The following is a 25,061-nucleotide window of genomic DNA, read 5'->3' on the forward strand; positions in this document are numbered from 1 at the left end:
TGGCACCAGCAGGTCTCTGCCTCTCAGCTGGTGCATGTCCCTCAGGTTGCTGTGTGCATTTGAACTCCCACTGCACCCTTAATCTCCCCCCCACCCCTAGCCACACTGTCACCCCATGCCTTTACCTCCCCCACTGATGGGATCCACAGACACCCCCATCACCCCAGAGCAGACCCCCCCCATACCATGAAGCTGTGTTCCTTTCCGCTTCCCACATGTCGGATGATCTTCTCACAGGGTTCATCTCCAGAGCCCAGCACTTCTTTGCTAAGACCTACTCCAAGATCTGCAAGGAGGCCAGGAGCAACTTTGCCAAGCAGCATCTGAGAGCTGCCTGCAAGGAGTAGGAGTGGAGGACACGGCCACTGCTCCAGGACCCTGCACAGGAAGGTGATGGGAGATGGGCAGGACCGAGTGTGCATCTCACTGATGGTCCAGAGCTGCCCCTGGCCTCGCTCTGTGCCTCAGGGCATGTGAGGTGGGCGCTGGTGCTGAGGTGGGCACTGGTTCTGGGGCTGGCAACTGCTGTGCCCACAGAGGGCAGGGGGATGTGGGGCTGGCCCTGGCAGGCAGCCTGCCACTGGGAGGTTGGGAAGGGACCTCGGCTGGTGCAGTAACGAGGTCAAGGACCTGCACTGTTTGCTAGAGCGAAGGGTTGCTGGGTTTGGGCTCGGGGAAGCACCGAGGAGGGGTCATGCAGACAGCGTGACCATCCTACCTGCTCCCATCTGCTCTGGAGGTGCTCACAAGGCTGTGGGCCAGCACTCATCCCTCTCTCCATCTCCACCCACAGCACCCACTTTTCTGCTGCCGTGTCCCAGACAAAGGGGTGCCGAGGGATGCTGAGCTCCCTGTGCCTGGGGCTGGCTGAGCTGCCCTTCCCAGGCCAGGGTCAGCTCCAGGGCATGGCAGCACCTCTCCCTGCTCAGCCTGGCCCTGGCAGTACTCACAGTCCCATGTCCCCATCAGGATTCCACAGCTGACCCTCTGGGACCAGGCCACCATCAGGGCCACCCAAGACACAGCAGCAGCGCTGGCAGCACTGCCCCATACACATTGCCAGATGCTTTCCAGCCATGCAGGCTTCACAGGTTTCGTGCCCCATGCTCAGTTCCTGATCGGGACAGGCTATTTGATAACCACCAACTGGACTCTGCTTGAGTTTAGCCAGATGACCCTGAAGAAGACTTCAGCAGCTGCAAACCCCGTAGCAGTGACCCCAAATTCAGCCTCTCACACCCTAATTGCCCCACTACGGTCCCCCCTGCATCCAAGGCTTGTGGCGGTGTGCTCTCCCCCTTCCCCTCCCCCCCCCGGCTCCTGCTCAAGCCATAACCATCAGCGGGAGGTGTGATGAGCTGCACCTGGACTTTGGGGGATGGCTGGCAATACAGTCAAAACACTGTCTGGAGTAGGGGCCTAGACATCTTGTTCCCATGGGAATATGACTATAGGTCAATTATCTTACTCCATAAATAGCGGACAGCCCAAGAGCCCTTTGAGCTCTCCTGCACGGCAGCGGGCTGCACGCCAGGATCTCCCCTTGAGTGGGGACGCTCGCTTAAGGTTCTGCTCCTCGAGGCTGAGAGATTCCTTGCCGCAGCAGATTCTCGGTAAGTGACTGATAGCATGCTAAACTTTGAAATCTTAGCTGAGTGAGATAAGGATTGATTGCGCATATAGAATCCTTTAGACACAAACCGTTGACCAAGTCTGGGACTAGGAGTGGATCCAGCCGCCCCTAGGCTCCTCTCTGAGAAGGAGTTTAGAAAGCCAGGGGGTCCTTTCTGAACCTCGTGACTCAACGGGAGGGTCTCCCTGACAGCTTGTCTGACCCTGGCCTCTGTGCAGTAAATAACCAAGTGTGCCCTGGCATCGAATCTCGTAAAACACTGTCGCATTCACTGCTAACTTTGTTAAATCGCTGTTTTATATTAATAAATATTTCACTGCTTCTCTCTTACAAGTGAAGTTAATCACTCTGCCCACGGCAGGAGTATGTTGTTGTGACTGCTAATAGTTTCATTTACTGCAGCTTGGGTGGAACAGAGACTGCCAGGACTATTTCTGCTTGCTGTAATATCCAAGCGTGGAGGTACATCTCTCGCTCCTGCATCATCTCTGGAGCTTGTCCTTGCTGCTTGAATGGGACAAGGTTGTGGTGTAGGTCCCAAGCATCCTAGGAAAGGCAAGCAGTGGCCTGAGAAGTGTGAAATATGACAGATGGGGCATGTGCATTGGCTTCCTGGGAAGGACCTGCAGAGGTTGAGCTTTGCGACGGGCTGATGGATCATTTCCAGTGTTTGGGAGGTGAGAAGAAGAGCTGTGTCTTTGATGCTGGCTCCAGTACGTTGCTAATGGGTCGCACAGCCCACAGACAGCCCAAGGCCCTTTCTCTTTTCTCACTGTAAGGGTCTCTCTGTGCTGGGGGGAATCCTGGACTCCTGCCTCTGGAGCCCTTGGTAGCTCTTGGTGGGAGCTATCTACCAGTCACTGGATTTTCAGTCAGAAATCTGATTTGAACATTACCCAAAGAGATTTTTTAAAGATTTCTAGTGGTCTGGGATCCGAGACAATTGGCAGCCACTTCCAGTAATGAATCTAACATTTTTCTGTCACAGCTTGTTATGTTGGTCTCTCCAGAGGCAGAAGCTTCTGCAAAGTGTTGTATTGTCCAGGATATTGTATTTGTTTTATTTGGTTTCTGCTTTGAGTGCATCATGTCATAGAGCAAAAACTACTCAGGTGTGTTCTTAATTTCTTTGAACTGTGTGTCTGTGTGGCATTTCTACATATTCTCTGACTTGCCCGCTCCTCACAGAGCCTCAGTTTAGGAGATGGAGTTTGGTTTGGGCTTGTAGGGATTGCCAGCATAGACCTTTTTCCAATGTGGACACTCCATTTTCTGAGCTCTTCTTAGCTCAGAGCAGGGCAGTGGCTGTAGGAGCAGCAATGGCACCTCAGCCCTCCCAGAGGGGTTAGATGGCAAAGTACAATAATGTGAATGGTCCCTCCAGGATGGTTGTCTCAAGGGAGCTGCTCTAGCACTAGGAACATCTCCCCTGGCACAGCCTGGAGCACAGTTGAGTTTCTGGGGTGTGTGGTCATGCCCAGACTTGTGACAGAAAAACAAAAGTAGCCACATGCATTCCTTGGCAAAGCTACCTGTGCCCTGCGAGGAACTGTGCTGACTTGCCTATGGAGCAGGTTGCAGCTGCCTTTGGTGAAAAGGGGGTTATGGAAAAATCCTTTCACATGGCCCCAGGATAGCAAGAGAGCCTGGGCTTTTGCAGGTGGTGATCCCTTGTTTCAGGAAGGAAGATCTGCCATGGATTGCTTTGCAGAGATGCCCAGGTTATGGGCAGCACTTTAATCACAAGCTGTAGTTAATAGTTGCTGGGATCTTGCTTTGCGAATCCCTTTGACAGCATGGACTTCAGACATCCTATCCCTGCTAGGTGTGTTCAGCACTGGGGGAAAGTGCTGGTGGTTGCATCTCATTCTGGGGGTGGCTGCATTTCAGGGATGCTGTGTAGATTCTGTTGGTGAAGCACTTTAGGACAAGGCACTACAGAAATGTAAAAGAAGCTTCAAGAAGCTTCTTGTAGTCTTCCTGATTTCTTAGTAATAAGTCCTCCCATCCTCCTCCTCCTCCTGTGCATTGCTTTGCAGACTATAATTTTATCTCCAAGGGCTCTGGCTGCCATTATCAACTGTAGGAACATAGCACTTCAGTTACTTTTGCTTTCCTTTGCAAAGCCAGGAGAAGAGATCAGACAGCTTGCAATCACGCAGCATCTGAAACCAAAGCTCATCACAGAATAAGATGCTGCAGCTCTATTTTACAGCATAGGCTTTAGTCTGTATATTTCTCCTCATGCTACCTTCCTGATTTCACAGTTCCTGTAAGAATCAATCCACCATCTTCCAGCTCGACTTGTTCTCCCCCCTCCTCTCCTTCTCTGCTCCCTCCCATCCCCTGCCTTGTCTGAGGTACCGCAGGGACTGATTGCAAGCCGGAGTGGCAATGCTGTGGGCATGCTTGCTCCTTCACATGCAGCAACGTCACAACAGCAGCAGCAGCAGGAGCATTGGAGATGTGATTGCGCAGACCCTCTGCATTGCCAGGGATGCAGCTGTGAAAAAAGAATAAAATAAAAAATTGACTCTGTGTTTCCCATGGAGCCCACTGGAATCTGAGTGCTCAGCAGTGCCGGAGCAGAGCGTGTTCAGTGAAAGGAGACAGGGAACAGAGGATCTGTGGAAAGGTGAGACGGAGAAATGATCGGGGTGGGCATTAGTCATACTGATGGTTTTCAGGACATTCATTGTCCTGCAAAGTGGATGGTTTGTTTTTGTAGAGATTGCCAGATACCCAATGAAGCTTAAAGATTTTAGGATTGCTTTGTTTCTTCAGAGGTTGTGTTGCTTTGGAGCTGCTGTGATTAAAATTGATGGAAGAGAATGAGGAGGCTGGTATTACTGTGCAGAATGTGTGTTTGTCCATTGTAGCTACGAAATAGTGGTTGTCATGTCTGGGGCTGGTTGTGCAGAGGCAAGCTGTGCTTCGCTTCGACAATGCAGTCGCACAGCTCTCCGTTGTGTCTGCCATGACAGCTGAGCCTACACGGATTGTTTTGGTCCCACAAACTACCTATGCTCTCTGTGCATCCCTGGTAGTGATGCTGCTGTGCAGCTCAAAAGCTGTTTTGACAGACAGCGCTTCCATGAAAAGTCAGAAACAAGACACAGAGGAAAGGCTGCTGTCAGTGTGGCTTGTAGCTTTTTTTTTCTTTTTTTTTTTTTTTAAATACTGGTAAATCAATTGCTCAAAAAGTGTTAGGATAAAATAGTGTGGCAGGTAAAACCCTGCTCTTCTGCTAAGAGATACGCTGAGCTCTGTGCAGCCTGGAGTCCTTTGTGTTGCCCAGGGCACGTCTGTGCTGACTGTGTAAATTAATGCTTTCTCCTTGCCTCTTTTTCACAGATCAGATGAGAAAGGTTATCTAGGAATGGAGGAATTACTACTTTTAATTACTGAGATGAGTGTTCCAGGCTGGGTACCAGTTACTAGAGCTTAATTACATGTTCTTTTTATAGCCAAATCCCTCTTTTCCCTCCCCGCCTTCCTTCTCTCCCCCACCCTCTGCACAAATCCTTCCATCAAATTGCATCTGCAAACACAAAGGGAGAAGGGCTTGAACAAAGAGAAGGATATATGTGGAATACGGATATAGATGCTGGAGAGGCAATGTTCAGGATGGCAGTCAGTGAGAACAATAAGGCAAAGATAAAAGAATGAGATTTTTCTATGTGTGATACAGTGATGTAGCTGTAGGGGGATGTACACATGGGAATGTAGTAACAAAAGGAGATAGTCAAATAGAAGATGCAATCTTTTGGGGTTATGGAAAATGCTGAGCATGTGAGGTTACAATTGCAGGTGTTTGGGGGGAATGTGGTGTTAATGGGAGTTATATTAACATTGGCTGTTGAGGAACAGATCATACAGGGACTGTATTGATGGGTGTTGTAAAGGTGTATGGAGTATGGGGGAAATAGAGATCTACTTTTTTACCTCCAGACATCTAGAGCCTTGTATACTGGTGGTATTAATGAGCAAGCTTGGCAGGTCTAACCTAGTCACAAAAGCTTTCTGTAGTTTGCCAGTGACCCAAGAATAATTCAGATAAAGCATTTTTAGGCCTGTCAGGAGCAACAGGATGGTAGGAAAAATATAGATTAAAATGGTAAATGTTTGGCAGAGCTGAAGAGTAACGTTGGAGCAGGAGGCAGGTGTGAGGGGCATTGAAGAGCTAGAGGAACAGGGGGTTGTGGGTCAGAGACCAGCAGTAGACGGCACAGGGGAGTAAAATCAGGGTTGTCATTGTCAGGGAATGTAAATATATCATTTTTACCGTCATTCTCCAGCTTCTCGCTGTGTTCCCTGGGATGGTCAGTGCTCTGTGCAGCCCCAAGAGGTTTGCAGATGTGGGAGTGATCCTCAGCACAGACTTTTCTGCAGCAGTTTTCTGAAGGAACCATTTTGCTGCTTCAGATTCTCAGACGGTTGCTCCTTCTACATCCCTATGCAGTGGCAAGGCTCTCCAGCCTTTACACCTGGTGAAGAAGATAAACCCAGAGTTTCAGTGCAGGGTGCTGGGTGGGAAGGACAGGGCTTCCAGCAAAACCACAGAGCAGAGTGCATTCTGCTCACAGCTCTGTGACAATGTCCTGGAAGCACCATAGGGCTTCCTGAACTGCAGCTTCTTCTCATCCCTATCTCACCCTGGGACCTGGGAACCCTCTCTGTCTCTCCAGGTCTTTGTCCTATTCAGCCCAATGGGAGCAGGTAGCAGGATATGCTCCTGTAGGTGTGAGAAGTGGGGACTGTACAGCGAGACACATGCTACCAGACTGCATTTTGTGGTGCTGCTGCAGAACAGGCTCCTTCAGGAGGTTGGTGGGGAATAACAACAACACGTGTGTGTTTGTAGGTGCATCATGGGCTGGAGGACAGGACATACAACAGTACATATCTATGCAGCGTACACATATTTGTATTGGGGTGTGGAAGAAAAATTGCATATAGTTTGTCTGTACAATGCTTACCTAAAGGAATAAAAACGTGATGCAGCCTGCTTCACTGCATGGGATGGGAACACTCCCCAGGCTGTGCCTAGCTAGTAGGTGTCAACTCTTACAAGACCATCTATTAAGCAGTGAGAGTGCACAGATAATCTCTGCCCTGAGATGCTTAAAAGATGGGCAAGAGCTTCTGGCAACTGGAGCTGACCGAAATGATTCACAGGAAGGAGATAAAATTGCTGCCATGTGTCGTCTTCGCTGAATCAATGCAGAATGCAGGGGACAAAGTGCAGCTGGATCTCTGGATACAAGGGACTCTGGACCTGCATTGCAGAAAGTGCAGGTGGCCCAGGAGAATATGCCATTGACTCAGAAATGGCCTGCCCATGGCTCCATTACTACCTCTCAGGTGTCTGAGGCTGTAATAGCAAACAAAAAATGAGTTCTCTGTCCCAGAGACCCTAATCTTCTTCCAGTCTAATGCTCCTGGTGAGTCAAGACCTCACTCTGGTATTCCTGATAGCCAGACAGTAACCCACCTTTAGTAACCCCATGCTATGTTTTTCCCTATTTTTCATTTATTTCCCAGTCAACTTATTATTTTCCAATGTTTTGTATTGTGTGTAGTATTAAGGGCAGGTGAACAGATCTAATGTGGGTCACTTCCCTTCCTCTTTCACAACAGGTACAGGTTTACCTTTATTATTTGTCACCTACACGTCTTCCCCTCCTTCCTCTCTCTTTCTTCATGGATATTTTTATCAAAAGCCCTGTTGCCAGCTGCAATCATGCGACTACGCATAGAATCATAGAATTGCCTAGGTTGGAAGGGACCTTTCAGATCATCTAGTCCAACCATCAACCTAACTCTGACAAAAACCAGCACTAAACCATATCTCTAAGCACTATGTCTACTTGTCTTTTAAATACCTCCAGGGATGGTGCCTCAACCACTTCCCTGGGCAGCCTGTTCCAATGCTTGATAACCCTTTCAGTGTCAAAATTTTTCCTAATATCCAGTCTAAACCTCCCCTGGTGCAACTTGAGGCCATTTCCTCTTGTCCTATTGCCTGTTCCTTGGGAGGAGAGACTGACCCCCACCTCTCTACAGCCTCCTTTCAGGTAGTCGTAGAGAGCGATGAGGTCTCCCCTCGTCCAGATCATTGATCAAGATATTAAAGAGAACCAGCCCCAATACCGAGCCCTGGGGAACACCGCTCGAGACCGGCCGCCAAGTGGATTGAACTCCATTCACCACCACTCTCTGGGCCCGGCCCTCCAGCCAGTTTTTCACCCAGCAAAGAGTACTCCCATCCAAGCCATGGGCAGCCAGTTTCTCCAGGAGGATGCTGTGGGAAACCGTGTCAAAGGCCTTACTAAAGTCCAGGCAAACAACATCCACGGCCTTTCCCTCATCCACCAAGCGGGTCACCCTGTCATAGGAGGAGATCAGGTTTGTCAAGCAGGACCTGCCTTTCATGAACCCATGCTGACTGGGCCTGATCGCCTGGTTGTCCTGCATGTGCCACATAATGGCACTCAGGATGATCTGTTCCATGACCTTCCCAGGCACCGAGGTCAGGCTGACAGGCCTGTAGTTCCCCCGATCCTCCTTGCGGCCCTTCTTGTGGATGGGCGTCACACTTGCTAGACGCCAGTCAACTGGGACCTCCCAGGTTTGCCAGGACTGCTGGTAAATGATGAAAAGTGGCTCAGTGAGCACTTCCGCCAGCTCCCTCAGTACCCTTTGGTGGATCCCATCCGGCCCCATAGACTTGTGCATGTCCAGGTGTTGGAGCAGGTCCCTCACCATCTCCCTCTGGATTACGGGGGCTTCATTCTGCTCCCCGCCCCTATCTGCTAGCTCAGGGGGCTGGGTACTCAGGGAACAACCGACTCTACTACTAAAGTCTGAGGCAAAGCGGCATTAAGTACCTCAGCCTTGTCCTCATCCTTTGTCACCATGTTACCGCCTTCATCTGATAAAGGATGGAGATTCTCCTCAGTCCTCCTTTTATTACTAATATATTTATAGAAGCTCTTTTTATTGTTCTTAACATCGAAAGCCAGGTTAAGTTCTAGTTGGGCTTTGGCCCTTCTAATTTTTTCCCTTCATAGCCTCACAACATCTTTGTAGCCTTCCTGAGTGACCTGCCCCTTCTTCCAAAGGCCATAAACTCTCCTTTTTTCCCTGAGTTGTATCCATAGCTCTCTGTTCAGCCAGGCCGGTCTTTTTCCCCAATGGCTTGTTTTTCGGCACATGGGGACAGTCTGCTCCTGCGCCTTTAAGACTTCCTTCTTGAAAAACTTCCAGCCTTCCTGGACTCCTCTGCCCTTCAGGACTGCCTCCCAAGGGACTCTGTCAAGCAGGCTCCTGAAAAGACCAAAGTCTGCCCTCCAGAAGTCCATGGTGGCAGTTCTGCTGACCCCACCTCCTTGCTTCTCTGAGAATTGAAAACTCTATCATTTCATGGGCGCTGTCCCCAAGATGGCTTCCAACCATCACATCCCCCACAAGTCCTTCTCTGTTCACAAACAGCAGGTCCAGCAGGGCTGCTTCCCTAGTTGGCTCCCTCACCAGCTGCGTCAGGAAGTTATCCCCAACACACTCCAGGATCCTCCTGGACTGTTCCCTCTCAGCTGTATTGTGTTCCCAGCTGATATCTGGTAGGTTGAAGTCTCCCACCAGGACAAGGGCCAGTGATCTTGAGACTTCTTCCAGCTGCTTGTAGAATATTTCATCTACTCCTACATCCTGGTTGGGGGGTCTATAACAGACTCCCACCATGATATCTGCCTTGTTGGCCCTCCCCCTGATTCTCGCCCATAAACACTCAACCCTATTGTTACCATCATTAAGCTCTTGACATTCATAACACTCCCTAACATACAGGGCCACCCCACCTCCTCTCCTTCCTTGCCTGTCCCTTCTGAAGAGTTTGTAGCCATCTAATGCAGCACTCCAGTCGTGCGAGTCATCCCACCACATTTACGTGATGGCAACTACATCATAGCTTTCCTGCTGCACAATGGCTTCCAGCTCCTCCTGTTTGTTGCCCATGCTGTGTACATTAGTGTAGAAGCACTTCAGTTGGGCTATTGTTTCTGCCCCTGTTTTGTTGCGAGAAGCCTTAATTCCTACCTGTGAGATTTCCATCTCACTCAGCCTATCATCTCTGCTGGCAAGCCCCTCATCCCTGACCTGAGCAGCTCCTTGCTGTCATGTGTGCAAGGGCTGTGATTGATCATCACATGCTGCAGATTCCATTTTGAACGCATCATAGTCCTATATAGTTCTGGGATGTAATGATACATTAATAATGAATGGGCTTAGTCAGACTGTCCTGGAAACCACTGTAAAAAGCACTGGCCCAGGCAGCATCTTGCTGTGGAGAGAAAAGGGAAGTGGTCTTTTCAGGAATCACTGTTTTCTCAGGACCACAAGAGGAACTAGCCTGAACTGAGGCAGAAATTTAGGAAGTATTTAGCCTTTCTGTCTCGTGGCAGCCCCCTTTAAACACCGGGTGCTGGAATATTTACCCTGGGACCAGACAGACCACCCTCACTATACTCCCTGTTCTCTGAGGCAGGGGAGGGGAACTAGAGGTTTAGGATGTGTCAAACAACTAGTATTTCTTTTTACACCTTTTCTTTCATTAAACGTGCTGGATGATTTAATAAAGCATTTAATGAAGGCGTGAATTTGGCAAAGATGTATTAGATGGTGAGGAATGAATGTCCAAACAAATACCACTAGCTAGTCCCACCCTACAACAACTTACAGGCTTCCTGCATCCTCACATCCATCCTCTTCTTACTCACCCAGATCGTTCAGTCCCATCCCCAGTACACTCATCCTGTGCCCTTCGACCCATCCTATTCACTCACGCTGCTCCCTGAATGTCCTCCAGCTTGCTGGAATTTTCCTGTTGAGTTTTTTAAAAACCATTCAGTACTTTCTGGAAGCTTTTGGAGTGGCAAATCTGGGGCAGGGATGAACTGCATTACTAGGATCCTGGAAACTGGTGCTGGAACCAGTGAGCCCTGAGATCCCTCACACTGCCTGTCCTGTTGAATGTCAGAAGAGTGGCTTTCAGTTTGGACTCTTCTCCCAGCCCTTTTGCATGGAGGTAGACTTACAGGGAGTAAACTGAATCTCTCCCTGTGGAGAAAAGGAGATGTCTGTATTGTGCCCATGTCTGCAAGCTCACACAAACCATTGCTTTTTGCAGCATTTCTGCTCGTGCTTGTTTTGTAGAGCTGTGTTGGTTTCTTTAAGCATGTTAATGCAAATGCTCCATAGGGCTCAGGGATTTACATGGAACAACCCTCAAAGAACAAGCAGCTCCAATACAAAAGGATTTTTGCTGATTCATCTATGAAACTGAATGCCCAGATTTTAACTCTGTTTTTCCATCTTTCACTCTTGAGTGACTTGATGGATCTTGGTCCATCTGAGGAAGATGATGATGACAGTGAAACCATAGCCATTCAGAAAGAGGCAGCAAGAATCCTCACAATTAAAGGTTTACATTGGGCATTCAATTTCATAGATGAAGTGTCTGAGATTTGTAGGAACAGTAATTTGTTCAGAAAAGCCACCCTCCAAAAAGCTAGCATTGCCTCCAGCTGGCAGTTCTGATGATCTTGCTCCTGCCTCTTCATTCTCCGTGCTATATGTGCAATCTTTTTTGTATTTAAATCACATTTATTTCTTAAATCTCTGCATGCCTCCCCCACTATTGCATTACATTTTATGAGGAAACTTGTGTCATTGCGTGTTGAACCCAGTTGTCCCACGTGTGCAGCTGAGAGTGCTGAACAGAGCAGGATATTAAGCAATCAGCGATGGACCTCCAAAAGCGTGGCCAGAGCGGTAACAGATAGCAGGGTATCCCTGGTAGTATGTGACTGACACACCTAACGCATCAGCACTTGTAGGCAAGGCTGGTGTTTGCACCAGCCCTCTCTTAATTGAAGCAGAGCCTTGCAGGCCAGTTTGGAGCTGCCTCTGATAGCTTCTGCATCTTCTCAGCAACGTTGCAGAGGCAGGAGGCTGTACTCCAGAAGCCATGAAGCTGCACCAACCACCCTTAAATCAGCACATCCACAGTCTTTGAGGGTAGGAAAGAGGAAAGAGAATTTTGACATTTGCAATCAAAATGGCTGTTGTACTGATGTGTCTAGAGTCATTGTGCTCCCTGCGTGCCTCCCTGCCTTGCACTGCCACAACACATTTTTCTGGGCAGGGATCATTGCTAGATGCTATGTTTGCTGATGTGTGTATAGGGTTGAGCAGTATTCAGCACACTGTGGGCTCGCGCTATTGCAAATGATAAATAAGAATGAACTGATTTGGCAAAAAATATTTAGGTACAGACTTCCTATCTCCACATCTGGAAGCTTCCTCTTGCAGAGGAGTGTGAGGGCTTTACAAGGAATTGATCAAAGCCAGCAGAATCTGAAACTACTCTGCTTGATGGGTTTTATGCGCCAGCATCAATCCCAGCCTACCAGATCCTAAATAGAAGAGGGACGATCCTTCTACAGTCTTCCAGAATCAGGGAGGGAGAGCCAAGGGACAGTATGGCCACGGAGGGTGCTCTGGTGTTGGGAACTGAATAATCCCTATGTTGACAGTGCCACCGCCTAACCTCTCTGCATCCCTGAGACAGGAGGAAGCCAGGAGAGGTGTCCCAAGGGAGAAAGATGCATCTAAGGCAGAAAAAGCATGGGTCTGCTGCAGCATCTGTGATAGCCAGTGAATCACAGTCCACCCGGGGAGCCTGTGCTGCCACTGAAACCAAATAGCTGGGCAGAGTTGCATGTTGCAGCCAGAGTTCTGGAGAGACAACTGGGAAATGGCGGTGTGTCAGCTCTCTTGACATTTTACTGTCAAATGTAAAAGTGTGCCTGTGCAAAGCTTGTTGTTCCACAGCATCTGCACCAATGTGAAGTGCATGTTGCTCAGCAGGGTTTGTCATCAGATCGGTGCTGGAAGCTGACTTCAAGCAGCCATTTCCCAGAGGCAGCATAGACCAGGTGCTTCAGCAGTGAAGCATGCTGTCATCACAGAATCACAGAATGGTAGGGGTTGGAAGGAACCTTCGGAGATCATCTAGTCCAACCCCCCTGCCAAAGCAGGTTCACCTAGAGCAGGTTGGACAGGCAGGTTTTGAAGATCTCCAGAGAAGGAGACTCCACAACCTCTCTGGGCAGCCTGTGCCAGGGCTCTGTTACCCTCAAAGTAAAGAAGTGCCTCCTCATGTTGAGATTGAATTTCATCTGTTCCAGTTTGTGCCCATTGCCCCTTGTCCTGTCGCCAGGCACCACTGAGAAGAGTCTGGACCCATCCTCTTGACACCCACCCTTTAGATATTTATAAGCATTGATGAGGTCCCCTCTCAGTTTTCTCTTCTCCAGGCTAAACAGCCCCAGGGCTCTCAGCCTTTCCTCATAAGAGAGGTGCTCCATTCCCTTGATCATCTTCCTAGCCTTCTGCTGTACCGTCTCCAGCAGTTCCCTGTCCTTGAACTGGGGAACCCATAAATGGACACAGTACTCCAGATGTCGCCTCTCCAGGGCAGAGTAGAGGGGGAGGATGATCTCCCTCGACCTGCTGGTCTTGGTTTTGAAGACTGGAGTGACACTGGCTTTCCTCCAGTCCCCAGGCACCTCGCCTGTTCTCCAGGACCTTTCAAAGCTGATGGAGAGTGGCTTCGCAATAACATCCACCAGCTCCCTCAGCACTCGTGGGTGTTTCCCATCGGGGCCTGTGGATTTGCGGGTGTTGAGTTTGCCTAAATGATCTCTAACCTGATCCTCCTCAACCAAGGGAGAGTCTTCCTTTCTCCAGACTTTTTCTCTTACCTCCAGGGTCTGGGATTCCTGGGGACCGGCCTTAGCAGTAAAGACTGAAGCAAAGAAGGCATTCAGTAACTCCGTCTTCTCCGCATCCTCCATCACCATGGCTCCTGTCTCATTCAACAGTGGGCCCGCATTTTCCCTAGTCTTCCTTTTGCTACTGATATACTTGAAGAAGCCCTTCTTATTGTCCTTGACATCCCTTGCCAGGTTTAATTCCAAGTGGGCCTTAGCCTTTCTCGTTGCATCCCCGCATGCTCTGACAACGTTCCTATACTTCTCCCAAGTGGCCAGTCCCTTTTTCCACATTCTGTAAACTTCCTTCTTCCATCTGAGTTTTTCCAGAAGCTCCTTGCTCATCCATCCAGGTCTCCTGCTTCCTTTGCTTGATTTCTTACTCATAGGGATGCACTGATCTTGATCTTGGAGGAGGTGATGCTTGGATATTAACCAGCTCTCTTGGACCCCCCTACCTTCTAGAGCCTTATCCCATGGGATTCCTCCAAGTAGGTCTTTGAAGAGGCAGAAGAGTCAGCTCTCCTGAAGTCCAGGGTTGTAATTCTACTTTTTGCCCTTCTTCTTCCACGCAGGATCCTGAACTCCACCATCTCACGGTCACTGCAGCCAAGGCTACCCCCAACCTTCACATCCCCAACCAGACCTTCTTTGTTAGTACAAGGTCCAGCAGCACACCTCTCCTCGTTGGTTCCTTTACCACCTGTGTCAAGAAGTTATCGTCAATGCTCTGCAGAAACCTCCTGGACTGTGCGTGTCTGGCTGTGTTGCCTTTCCAGCAAATGTCAGGGTAGTTGAAGTCCCTCATGAGAACCAGAGCCTGTGATCGTGAGGCTATTCCCAGCCACCTGACGTGACCAAACCATGACACTGACTTAACAGATCATCAACGTGCACACCGTGTGTCATGGTCTGTATTCTCAAAATGATGCTTTTCAAGCAGTTGTATTGTGGTGACACTCAAAGTATAGCAAAGCCTTATGGAAAGATGTGATTAAGTGTTACAATCAACTACAGAGGCAGTAAGAAAGGCAGGGGAAGTCTGAATGAGTAGATAGGCACTGGGGGACCAGGGCCAGTTTTTTTTTTCCCATAGTCCTGGGGGGTGGATGAGACAGGATAAATAGGAGCTCCTACTCCTATGTGTACCATCAATGGTGCGCAAGGTTCAAAATGGGACATGGACACTGACCCAGCTGTTGAACGCCACTTCCAGCATGTGTGTGTAAAATTCAGTAAAATTACTGAACAGAAAATTGTTTCTGTTTTACCTCAAACCAGGACAGTGTGTGCCAGGCACAGAGCTGCTGTTATCCACGGTGATTCTTGAACAATGTGATCTTGGGAATCCCTGATGTAAAGGATCTTCTCCCAGGAACTGGGCTGAGGACAGACTCATTCCTTTCAGCCTCTGCAGCAGAGACTGTGGGAAAGGAGACAAAGGCTTGGAAGACAAAGGAGTCACTGAAAGTGGAGTGAAGGTGATATAGGACTGTCGTGGTTTGGCCTCAGACAGCAACAAAGAACCACGTGCTGCTCTCTTGAGCTTCCCCAATATGGGGAAGAATCAGAAGAAAAAGGCAAAACTCTTGGGTTGAGACAAAGGCAGTTTAACAGAACAGCAAAAGGAACAAGAAAACAACAACAATAACACAGACAGAGGAATGTACAAACATGATTAGGGAACCACTGCTCACTGACCAGAGACCAGACCCCAGACCCGGGATGCCCCAGCCCACACCAAGCCACGACTTCCTGCCCCCTCCCCCGGCAGCTCAGACTGGGCCAGAGCCTGCAGAAAATTAACCCTATCCCCACCGGAACCAGGACAAGGCATTAGGGAGACTATAGGTTGGGGGAGAGTTTAGGGTCACATGGTCTTCCAGGTGGATGTGGTCCAAGTGGACCAGGTGGCCTCTCTACTTGCGAGCCTAATCCTGGGTGAAACATCCCAGCAGAAGCAGGTATGAGGGTGTGTGAGCTGATGCAGGCAGGGCACAGGAACAACCACAAAACCACGGATAAAAGGCAAAGAACAAATTTAATCTTGATACCTCATGGATTGGGGAATCTCCGAAGCAGCACCTGGGCAGAGGCATGCAAGCAGGGGACGCAGGCACCACAGAGCAAGAGAGTCCTTATTAGCAAGAGACTCCTCGTTAGCAAGAGAGTGAGAGAGCGAGAGCGTGCAGACTCCCTGTTCTTGCTGGTATTTCAAGGGTTCAAGCAGGCCTAGTTTTCCCACTGTGCTTTGATCTTCTTCCACAACAGGCCAGGATTCTCAAGCGGCTAGATAAGGTGTCTCTGAGTCCATCACAGACTTACAGTATCTAAGTGCAGATGTTCTACTTGCAAGCACCCGAGACTGAACAACAATTAGTGTGATATGTGTTTTCCAGCACCCCAGGTGCGAGTCATTTGAGCATATTTACAATCCTCCTCACGAATCTTCTGTTACTTTCCCACAAAGGGTGTGTGTGCCCCCCATGTAGGTCTCATGACGATCTCTCATAGAGTCTACAACAAAGCTTGTCTGCTCGCTGATGCTGGTGTTATCATTAACTTGTACATCATTGTGTGTTTACTATACACACCAGGTCCGTTTCTATCTTTCTATTTTTTTTCCAGCATTATCCTGTGTCTGTGAGAAGCACTATTATGCATGGGAGGAAAGCACTTCTTTTAATCTTTTTTTTTTTTAGCATCTTTTAATTGCTATTCTTATGCCACAAAGCTGGAAGAACTGAAGTTCTTGATCTTTCTGTGGAGCTGTCTCATTGCTTACACTGTTATTCTGATTTCACTTATCCCACATTTCTTAATTTCCCTTCTGGGCTCCCACATGCCTTTGCAGCTCTGCTCCAAATCCATTATCATCCCAGTATGCAGTGTCAGGGTGCTGTGAGCACTGAGGATGCCTGGATGAGATATGGGATGTGGATTGCTGACCAAGGGTTTTTGGGCCAGGGTTTTCAGAATAAGGGATTGATCTATGAGCCCTAGATCATTTTCTAATCCCTCAGGATCATCATGGATCATTGTCTTTTGTGGTTTCTCCCTCTCCTTACTGCCTTAGCTGCCCTCCAATGTACTTCTCTGCATTGGCTTCTCTGATGTGTAGCAGGGAAGGCAAGAGGGAAAACCCATTCCAGACTGTCCTGGAGGTGCTTGCAGGTTGGACCTCTGGGTTAGATGGGGAAGGAGGAATGAACATGTTCTCTGCTCTTCCATATCAAATGCTGGTGAATATCTTCCTCTAGCTTTATGACAACCTGATATTTACTGAACAATGAGGGAGTTGGGCTCTTAGTGTCCTGCTTGTACAGTTCCTGGGACTGTGGGCTGTGGCAGTGGTACTGTTGTGAAGTTCTCATGTCCCACTCTCAGGAAAGAGGGGGGGTACGTGACTCAGATTCGTAAATCCCCAACGGCGTGGACTAAGGTGAGATAAATCTCAAGGTCCGTATACAAACATTTATTAGTTTCCCAAAATGATTATCAAGTCCATGATAACTGGTTAGGTATATAACAAATTATGGCAAGTGGTGAGGTATGCATTGTGTTACTTAACAACAGGTATAGGACAACTTATGGCAAGTGGTACTTAAGGTCATTACTTAACAACTCTAACCATTACTTAACAATTCTAAGAGAAAAGAGAAACTGAGGGAAAGAGAAAGGAAAAGACAGAGAAAAAGAGATCACTGGTCCTGGTTCCAGTGTCTTTTTCAGGGAATCTTCCCAGGCATAATCTTATTCTTTCTTGGAAAAATCTTCGGAGGTACGGTCTTCTTTCTTGGAAAAATCTTCCGAGGCATGGTCTTCTTTCTTGGGAAGAATCTTCCCAGGCACTACCTTCTTCTTCTGTTTCTTCTTTGTTCCCCCCCTCATTTTCCCCTTTTCTGTTTGCTGAATTAGCACGGTCCACCCCCCTTGCCGAGGACAGCCTCGTCTCAGGTTTCTCCCTTCTCCCCAGGTGACGTGTAGCATGTGGAGAGTGGAGAGTGGAGAGTGGAGAGACGAGTGCCATAGTCATACATGTTTAGCATGATCTCTATAATCTTCATTAGCATATGCAGGGTGTGCGCTTTCATATGCATTTCGCAGATAATGAAGCAAAGGTCACTCATCGGACGCAACGGCCTTGAGAACTGAGAACTAGCGAGCTCACCACACGAGTGGCAGAACTATCCTGTCTTCACAAGACAGTTCTCCCACGCTTTCAGGCGCCAGAAGTGTTAGCCTTATCAGTTCTTTGAAGGCCAGGCCTGCATTATTTATTTCCTTGCGAGTGTTTGAGGCATTCCATTGAAGGCTTGGAGGGCCTTCTGCCCCTCCTCAGGGAAGTTACAGTCCATCTCTTACACCAACTCTCCAGCCTGTCTAGGTCTCTCTGTATGGTGGCACAGCCTTCTGTGGGAGCTTCCCATGAGCCTTCTTTCTCATGGGACATTCAGGAGCATCCGTATGGATGCCCTGTAGCCTGGACTCGCACAAAGAAGGACCATCACAGGCCAGCCAGAGACTTGACTTCCCCCATGGCCGGGGTGAAGCAGCATCCACCCTCCCTCCCCATTGCCTCCCACCTGGGAACCTGCCTCCCCATCCGGCTTGTCTCATGGCCCTGGGTACGTGAGATTTCAACTGGCCAAAGGGGAATGGGCCAGGCTAAGTGGGGATTCCCCACAGGAGGTTGTTGCATGAGGTAGGACCTTCCCTTTGCCCCCAAGTCAGCTGTGGCACTGCTGTAGATCTGCTCAGGATCTTCCCCTTGCCTTGATCCTGGGCTGGAAATGCATGTGACTTTATGCATGTATTTATACAACAAAGGGCAGCTGCTCCCTGGGCTCTGGGCACTGTGCCATCCCCACCACTCACACTGACTTACCAGGACACAGTGCCCTTCTCCCCCCTTCTCCTCCACCTGCCCAGCCTTTGTGGGGAACAGCATCACACCACAACAAGCCTTGGTCAGAGGCTGAAGGCTAGGGGAGCCAGCAGGGCTTGTGGGGCCAGCATATGGGATTGGGTGGAGCATTTGAACAGGAGCAATGCAGAGGCTTGTGCAATGAAGGAGCGGCAGGGCAAAGGATTTGTTTAGGAGATAGAGAGCTGCTCCACTCAGGCAGTGAGAGAGACCACAGGCACAATATGCCACCCCTGCCAGAGGGTAGAAAGAGTGATGTTGGTATGAAACATGGGAGCAGAAAGAACAGGTCAGAAGTATTGGTCTTGGTGCAGAGAGCCTTCCCTGAAAGTGGCACCTTCAGGCAGCAGGGTTTGGGGGGAAGCTAGTCTGGCCTGAGATGTCACTCCAAATCTTACAATTCCCACCTCCTGGGCTTAGCCAGGTTCCCTGTCCAACAACCAGGGTGGGATGTGCTGAAGATGGCCCTGGGGATGGGAGCAGGAACGGCTGGACCAGATGTTGAACTGCTTGGAGGTCAGAGCTGGAAACCCCATTTCTGAGCACATCTTCCTCAAACCAAAATGCAACATCCCGCATCCCTCCAGCCTTACTCCACCCTGCTCCCAGCTGTGACCTGCTTATGTCCAATTTTGTGTGCTAAAAATATCTTTCTGGGCAGTCAGCAAGTGCACAGACAGATGGAAGAGGGTTGCAGTCTGAGAGCGAAGGGGAGTGAGGGTGTATTTGGGAGACGTGTGGGCTGCAGCACAAGGTCAGACAGGCCTGGGCAGGCTGGGAACGGGGCCGTAGGCTGGCTGGTACTGCAGAGGGACACGCGTCAAGGTGGCAGTGCCAGGGCAGAGAGTCTTGCTTGGCTTGGGTTCATGCTTCTGAGGAGAGGGGCATGGCGGGGGGGCATGCACAGATGGACTCAGAAAGGTGGGGAGATGCTCACTATATAAAGCAAGCAGCAGGTCCTGCTCCCTCCCCTGGAAAGAGGTTGCTGTAGCAGTCAGAGCAAAGGGGAAGGAGGGATGGTTATCCAACCCCCAGGGCCTGCCACAGCTCTGCCCAGCACCCAGGATTGACCCCTGTACCCTGCTGGGGTCTTCACCCTCACACCTCCGCTCTCAGCTCACCTGTCCTGGGGGAGGCCAGGCCACGGGTAGAGTTTGCGGCTCCATAAGCTACCTTGGGAGCAGAGATGGCAGCCTTGGATGGCCAGTGCCACAAGAGGGAGTCCCTGCCCCGGCTGCTGCCACCAACCGGGTGACAGCAAAGATGCCCTAATGCCACCCCTCTCCCAGGCCAGCACAGCTCCCTGCAGACCTCCTAGATGTTTTGCTGGGCCCAAGGAAGACTGTGATTACCCGTCATGCCCAAGCTGTCACCCTGGAGGGATCCCTCTTCACCCCAGCTCTATTGGGGCTCCCTTTACCCTCCTTCTGCCCATAGGTCTGGGGTTCTCCCCCCAGCTCTGGGGGAGATGTGCTGTAGGGGACTGGGATGTCTGGGTTTTATCATCACCTCGGGAAGGGACTGGGGGGGTTCCTAAGGTCAGGGTGGCATGGTGCACTGGCATTTGTCCCCCTGACGGTGCTGCAAGATCCCTGCGTGGTAGAAGGTGCAGGGCTGGTGGGGTTGGGAAGGTTGCTAGACGGGTGAGGAAGACCCCACAGCAGGGCTTGGGGCTGGGCTCTGGCCGGGATCCAGCGGGCATTTTCCAGCTCTCCCTGCCAGAAGAGCCTCTGGGCTCCGGCAGCACAGGCTGCAGCCCTGACTGAGGCAGACACTGCATCTTGGAGATGAAGCAGCAACATGTGGGGAGCCAGCCCCCCAGATCACACGGGGTCACATGCTGGTGCTGTGCAGGAAGAAGATCCCTGCCCAGCCATCCCAGGGCTGGGTCTGACCGGGTTATCCTCCCCAGGCCTGATCTTGACACACACCCCCCACGCACACCTGTGGGATGACATCCCAACCTGGCCTCAGCCCACCCCTATCCCTATGGCTGTGTCTGATGATCTGTAGGTACGCCCCACACTGAGGCCCCTCAAAGACAGGTATGGGATAGGGACAGGGGTAAGCCCCAAATATATTTCTGTTATTTGTGAGGTCTGACACAGGAATAGACTTTACTGTAGGGGAACATGGTAGATATGTTAGCAATGCTTTCCACGAAGCCTGATCCTCAAAAGCTACTCCTTTCCTTGTGGTTTTGTGGATGGTTTTGAGCCCTCAGTGTTCTTCCCTATCAGAAATAAAACTGATTGTAAATTGCAGGTGGTTTGGGGTTTTCTCTCTTCAGTCCAACGGTCTGAGTCCTGTTATTTCATTGATGATCAAATTGGACCTTCAGGAAACAGTCCATCAATCATGTTTAGGATGATTAAATCAACTACCTTGAGGCCTCAGCCTGACTGAGAGGAAGGTATGTAGCTTGCTGTCTTTATTATGGGCAAAATGTACACATCTGCTGTATGCTATAGCAGGAAATCTGTATTAGAAAGCATTTAAGATGTGTTGAGATGACTCTATGAGACTTAGTCCTGCTGCAAGGACTAGAGCAGTGTATGCAGAGTACGCACAGCCCACACATGATGTACTCTTGGAAGCCTAGAGAATGGTCTCACAGAGCTAGAGCTCATCACCTCCCATAGATCATGCCATGTCGAGTTTGTATTCATGAGTCCTTGCACCTTTGCTGGCTTCACAGGGACAAAAAAAGTGCCTGGTTTCCAAAGCCCAGGAAACTGCCAAGGAAACAGGGAGGACGTGACAGTGCTGCTGCTCCTCTTGCTGCAAGTTTGCTAGAAGGCTTTACCCCATTAAGCTCACAAAAGCTGTATGGAAGACAGCTGGACTTGGTGTACTGATGTTCCTGAATAGATCTTAGGAGAGACCTAGCTTCCAGAAACCCATCAGTGTTGCTCCTCTACTGGGGTAATACAGATAGATACACCAAGCACTGTCCTGTAGTGCTGAGCATAGTGGTTCCTGGGAAGGGATCTGCCATGGAGCTCTGGGCCAACTGGCCCCAGTCAGGTGGCGAAGAACATCCTGGGTGACAGCACCCATTCCCAGAACACCGATTGTGTTGGACTGTAGAGCAATCACTCTCCTCTGTCCAGAGAAGCAGAGAGAGAGAGGACGTATAAACCACAGAGTTGAAAGAACGTCTGCCCAGGAGAGCTGCAACAGCACAGGGAGCCAGGACTCATGGAAGCTTGAGGCCACGCAACAGTGTGTGAGCTGGAAAGGAGCTCAGAGAAGAGCTTGGTGGTGGTCTCTTCAGGGACAGGAGACTGGAGGAGTGTGAGCGAGCCAGCCTTGGGGTTATGGACCAAAATGAGGAGTACCCAGGGAATTCCCTCCCATACACAAAGACCCTGCCTGACCTAGCCAGGGACAGGAAGGTCTTCTCCATCCAGCTCCAAGAAGACCCTCTTACCCCCAGTACTTTGTACACTGTCCACCTCGAGGTGCTTCACATCCTAGAAGCCACTGAGAAAGTGGAGCTCAGAGCAGGGTAGAAGGAAAGGTTTGGAGGAGAAACCAAATGAGCCAAATCTGGCTGGTTCAGGAGCTTGTCAGATCTGGAAGGTGGGGTTCAACAGCAGGATTGTTGCAGCTGGGTCAGTTCAAGGTAGTAAGTAGCGAGATTTCAAGGCAAAAGGGATGCATGATGAGAACACCCTGGGGTGGGCTCGGGCAGCTGAACCAGGGGTGTTTTACTCAATATCTACCACTGGATCTGGAGGGAGAGAGGAGTGAGGAAGACCTGAGAAGGTTTTGGAGGTGTTTGTGGGAGCAGGGCTATGGGGGCCTGAGGCAGTGTCATGGTCAGTCTGACTTGGGTGCCTGGGAAGGTTATGGAACAGATCATCTTGAGTACCATCACGCGGCACATGCAAGACAGCAGGGTGATCAGGCCCAGTCAACATGGGTTCATGAAAGGCAGGTCCTGCTTGACTAACCTGATCTCCTTCTATTGCAAGGTGACCCGCTTGGTGGATGAGGGAAAGGCTGTGGATGTTGTTTACCTGGGGGGACATGTTTGTCCTACATTGTGCTTTCCCTGAAGAAGGAGAACTCGGGACCTTGTGCTCAGGTACTTGTGCTGACGAGGACCAGTCTGTTTAGGTCATGAAGTCTCCAGTCAAACCAATGATGCTTTAAATAGTCACTGCCTTTCCTGAGACGTGACTTCCTTTGTGTTTTTGTCTCTCTCTAGGTATCTGAATTCCCCCATGAGAAGTGTCCTCCCAGCCTCTCATGCGCGCCCCTACCTGTCCATGGGTAGCACCAGCTTAACTGATGTCCTGAAGAGCGTTCCTCACCATGGATAGTTCACCCAAACTGGCTGGCGAGACACTGATTGTCCATCACATTCCCTTGGTGCATTGCCAGCTCCCTGATAGACAGTGCTGCTCTGTGAGCAAAAGGACCGACTCCTTCTGCCAGCCAGAGCTAGGCCTTACACAGACCTCTGCCCTTCTGGGCAGAAACCTTTCACAAACTGACTCCTTGGTGTACAGCAGCTTTCTCCAGGCCTCCGAAACCTCAGCAGAGGCCTCAGACAGCAAAGGTGGCAAAGCGAGGGACTTGATTGTCCGTAGTATCAGTAAGCAACATAACCCTTTCCTGCTGAATGAGGGTGAAGACCTCAGCATCTTTGGGGATGACTTGGGTCAAAAATCTTTCCACCTTCACAACTCCCTTGTGGCTGGAAAACCTCCCTTTCATCTGCATGAGTTGGCCTTGCCCCCTTTCCACCTCCATGACTCCAATCACATTGTGAAATCCTGGAACATGGCCAGCCAGTCCGGTGTGGTAGACGGGCAAGAGGACAAAATCAGCAGTGATGACGTCCAGAAGAGGAACAATGCAAACCAGTGCCACCAGGCCTCAGAATGCATGGAGCTGGATGAATGCAGCTGCCATTGTGGCAGCTTCTCCTTCGATGGTGGCAACCAGGAGTGGAACCAGAACACGGGTGAATCGCCGGGGAATCAGGATGCCCTGCACAGACAGACATGCAGCTGTTCCAGGTCAGAGCTCCAGCATTGTCACTGCTACAGTTCATCAAGTCAGTCCGAAGTGATTGACCAAAAGATGGGCTACATAAGTGACTCTTCCTGCAACAGCTCCGATGGAGTGCTGGTGAACTTCAGTGCTCTCTACAACAAAGTGAACGGCCATTCTCAATCTAACCTGAATTCAGCCAACCTGTCCTTTGACTCTTCCTTCTGCAGCCACTCAGACACAGGAGCTTTTTACTTGGATTTGCATTCATCGCCCACAGAATCCAAAATGTCTTGTGGGTCACATCACCCGGAGAGTTCGGGGAAGGTGTGTGGGTGTCAACACTCCTCCTCACCTGTCCTTGATGCTAACTGTAACTCCTGCCACCTCCACTGTGAGCCTTGTACTTTGGAGAGCTCAGATCTCACTGCCTGCTTCCGAAGCCAAGCACGGCTTGTTGTGGCTACTCAGAATTATTATAAGTTAGTCACGTGTGACTTGTCTTCCCAGTCATCCCCCAGCCCAGCAGGATCTTCCATAACTAGCTGCTCGGAAGACCATACCAAAGGTAGCCCAGCCCAGCCCACTGAATACTATCTGTTTAGAAGACCTGACCTGAGACAAGAAGAAAGTAATGTGGAGTGCAGTGAAGAGGAGGCAAAGGGAGAAGCCACCCAGAACATGATTAAGGGTCAGGTCTATGTGAATGTGTCACCACCTAACCTCAACACAAGCTGTCAGCGCTCCAGGAGCTATGATCAGAACCTGGATAGGAGTCCTAGCAGCAGGCTGGGCTCTTTGGAGCGCATGGTGAGCTGTCCAGTCAAGCTGAGTGAAAGTCCAGCAATACCCATCCAGAATTCCCCCCCAAAGCGAGTGACATCTTTTGCTGAACTGGCTAAAGGCAGGAAAAAGAACGGCACCCCCCTGCCACTCCAGTCCAGTGGCGATTCCTCCTTGGAGTTCTCACCTATCCCCGAGAATCAGCGAGATTGCCCAACCTTCCTTGAAGAAAGAGCTCGCCGCAGCCAGGGTCTTCCACCCATGCCCTTTGTCCACAGCCTGAAACAGAGCTGCGAGGGCTTCTGTTTGAATCACGCTTTTGGGGACAGCCAGGCTTTGTGTCCCACCAAAGACTCAGGCTCCAGTGAGATCGTCCCCAGTGGGCATGGGGAAGGTGAGCAAGCCTCTCTCTCCCTGCTGATGGAGGCAGATGCCAGCTTCTCAGGTAGCTCTGCCAGTGGCCACGGACAAAGAGACGTTAGAGCCCAAGCAGATGGTAAGGAGCCCAACTAGGCAGAATGGAGAAGTAAAAATAAAGTCTGCTTTTTGGGACATGAGGGGAGCAGCAGAGGAACCTGCATGGTGATGGGAGACCAGTGCCTGTGCAGTTTTGTTTCCTGGTCTGCCACTCCTTGGGACAAAGCCCTGCTGTGCTTATTTCAGACCCAGATCAGTGCAAGTGTCCTGTCCTTGTATTTCTAAAGCCTTTTGAGGTTTTGTGCAAACCTCTCATATTGTATAAGGGAGGTCATGGCATTAGCACTTAGGGTCTGTGCAGCTTGGAGAATTGTCTCCCTTCCAGGGCGTTGTACTCCCCCAGTCCATGAGAGCCACCTGCCTTTAGCTCCCAAGACAGAGATTTGAAGATGCTCAGCAG

General features: G+C 50.1%; 1 protein-coding gene across 11 annotated transcripts in view; it reads left to right on the forward strand.

Annotated features, from left to right (window-relative positions):
* Nucleotides 1–1,486: 1,486 nt before the first annotated feature.
* The window catches only part of LOC141735539 (AP-4 complex accessory subunit RUSC2-like), a 41,806-nt gene continuing 18,231 nt past the window's right edge, over nucleotides 1,487–25,061 (forward strand). For 6 of the 11 annotated variants that reach the window (XM_074568502.1, XM_074568506.1, XM_074568507.1 and 3 more), the window contains exons 1-3: nucleotides 1,487–4,268; nucleotides 22,375–22,487; nucleotides 22,611–24,680. In XM_074568502.1, the coding sequence (XP_074424603.1) occupies nucleotides 22,718–24,680 (1,963 nt within the window). In that variant the 5' untranslated portion in view covers nucleotides 1,487–4,268; nucleotides 22,375–22,487; nucleotides 22,611–22,717. Of the gene's footprint in view, nucleotides 4,269–20,659; nucleotides 20,808–22,374; nucleotides 22,488–22,610; nucleotides 24,681–25,061 lie in introns of all 11 variants that reach the window. The other 5 variants (XM_074568503.1, XM_074568504.1, XM_074568508.1 and 2 more) reach the window with 5 other exon arrangements.

The sequence above is a fragment of the Larus michahellis genome, chromosome W, assembly GCF_964199755.1.
Source record: "Larus michahellis chromosome W, bLarMic1.1, whole genome shotgun sequence".
In the NCBI taxonomy this organism is placed as follows: domain Eukaryota; kingdom Metazoa; phylum Chordata; class Aves; order Charadriiformes; family Laridae; genus Larus; species Larus michahellis.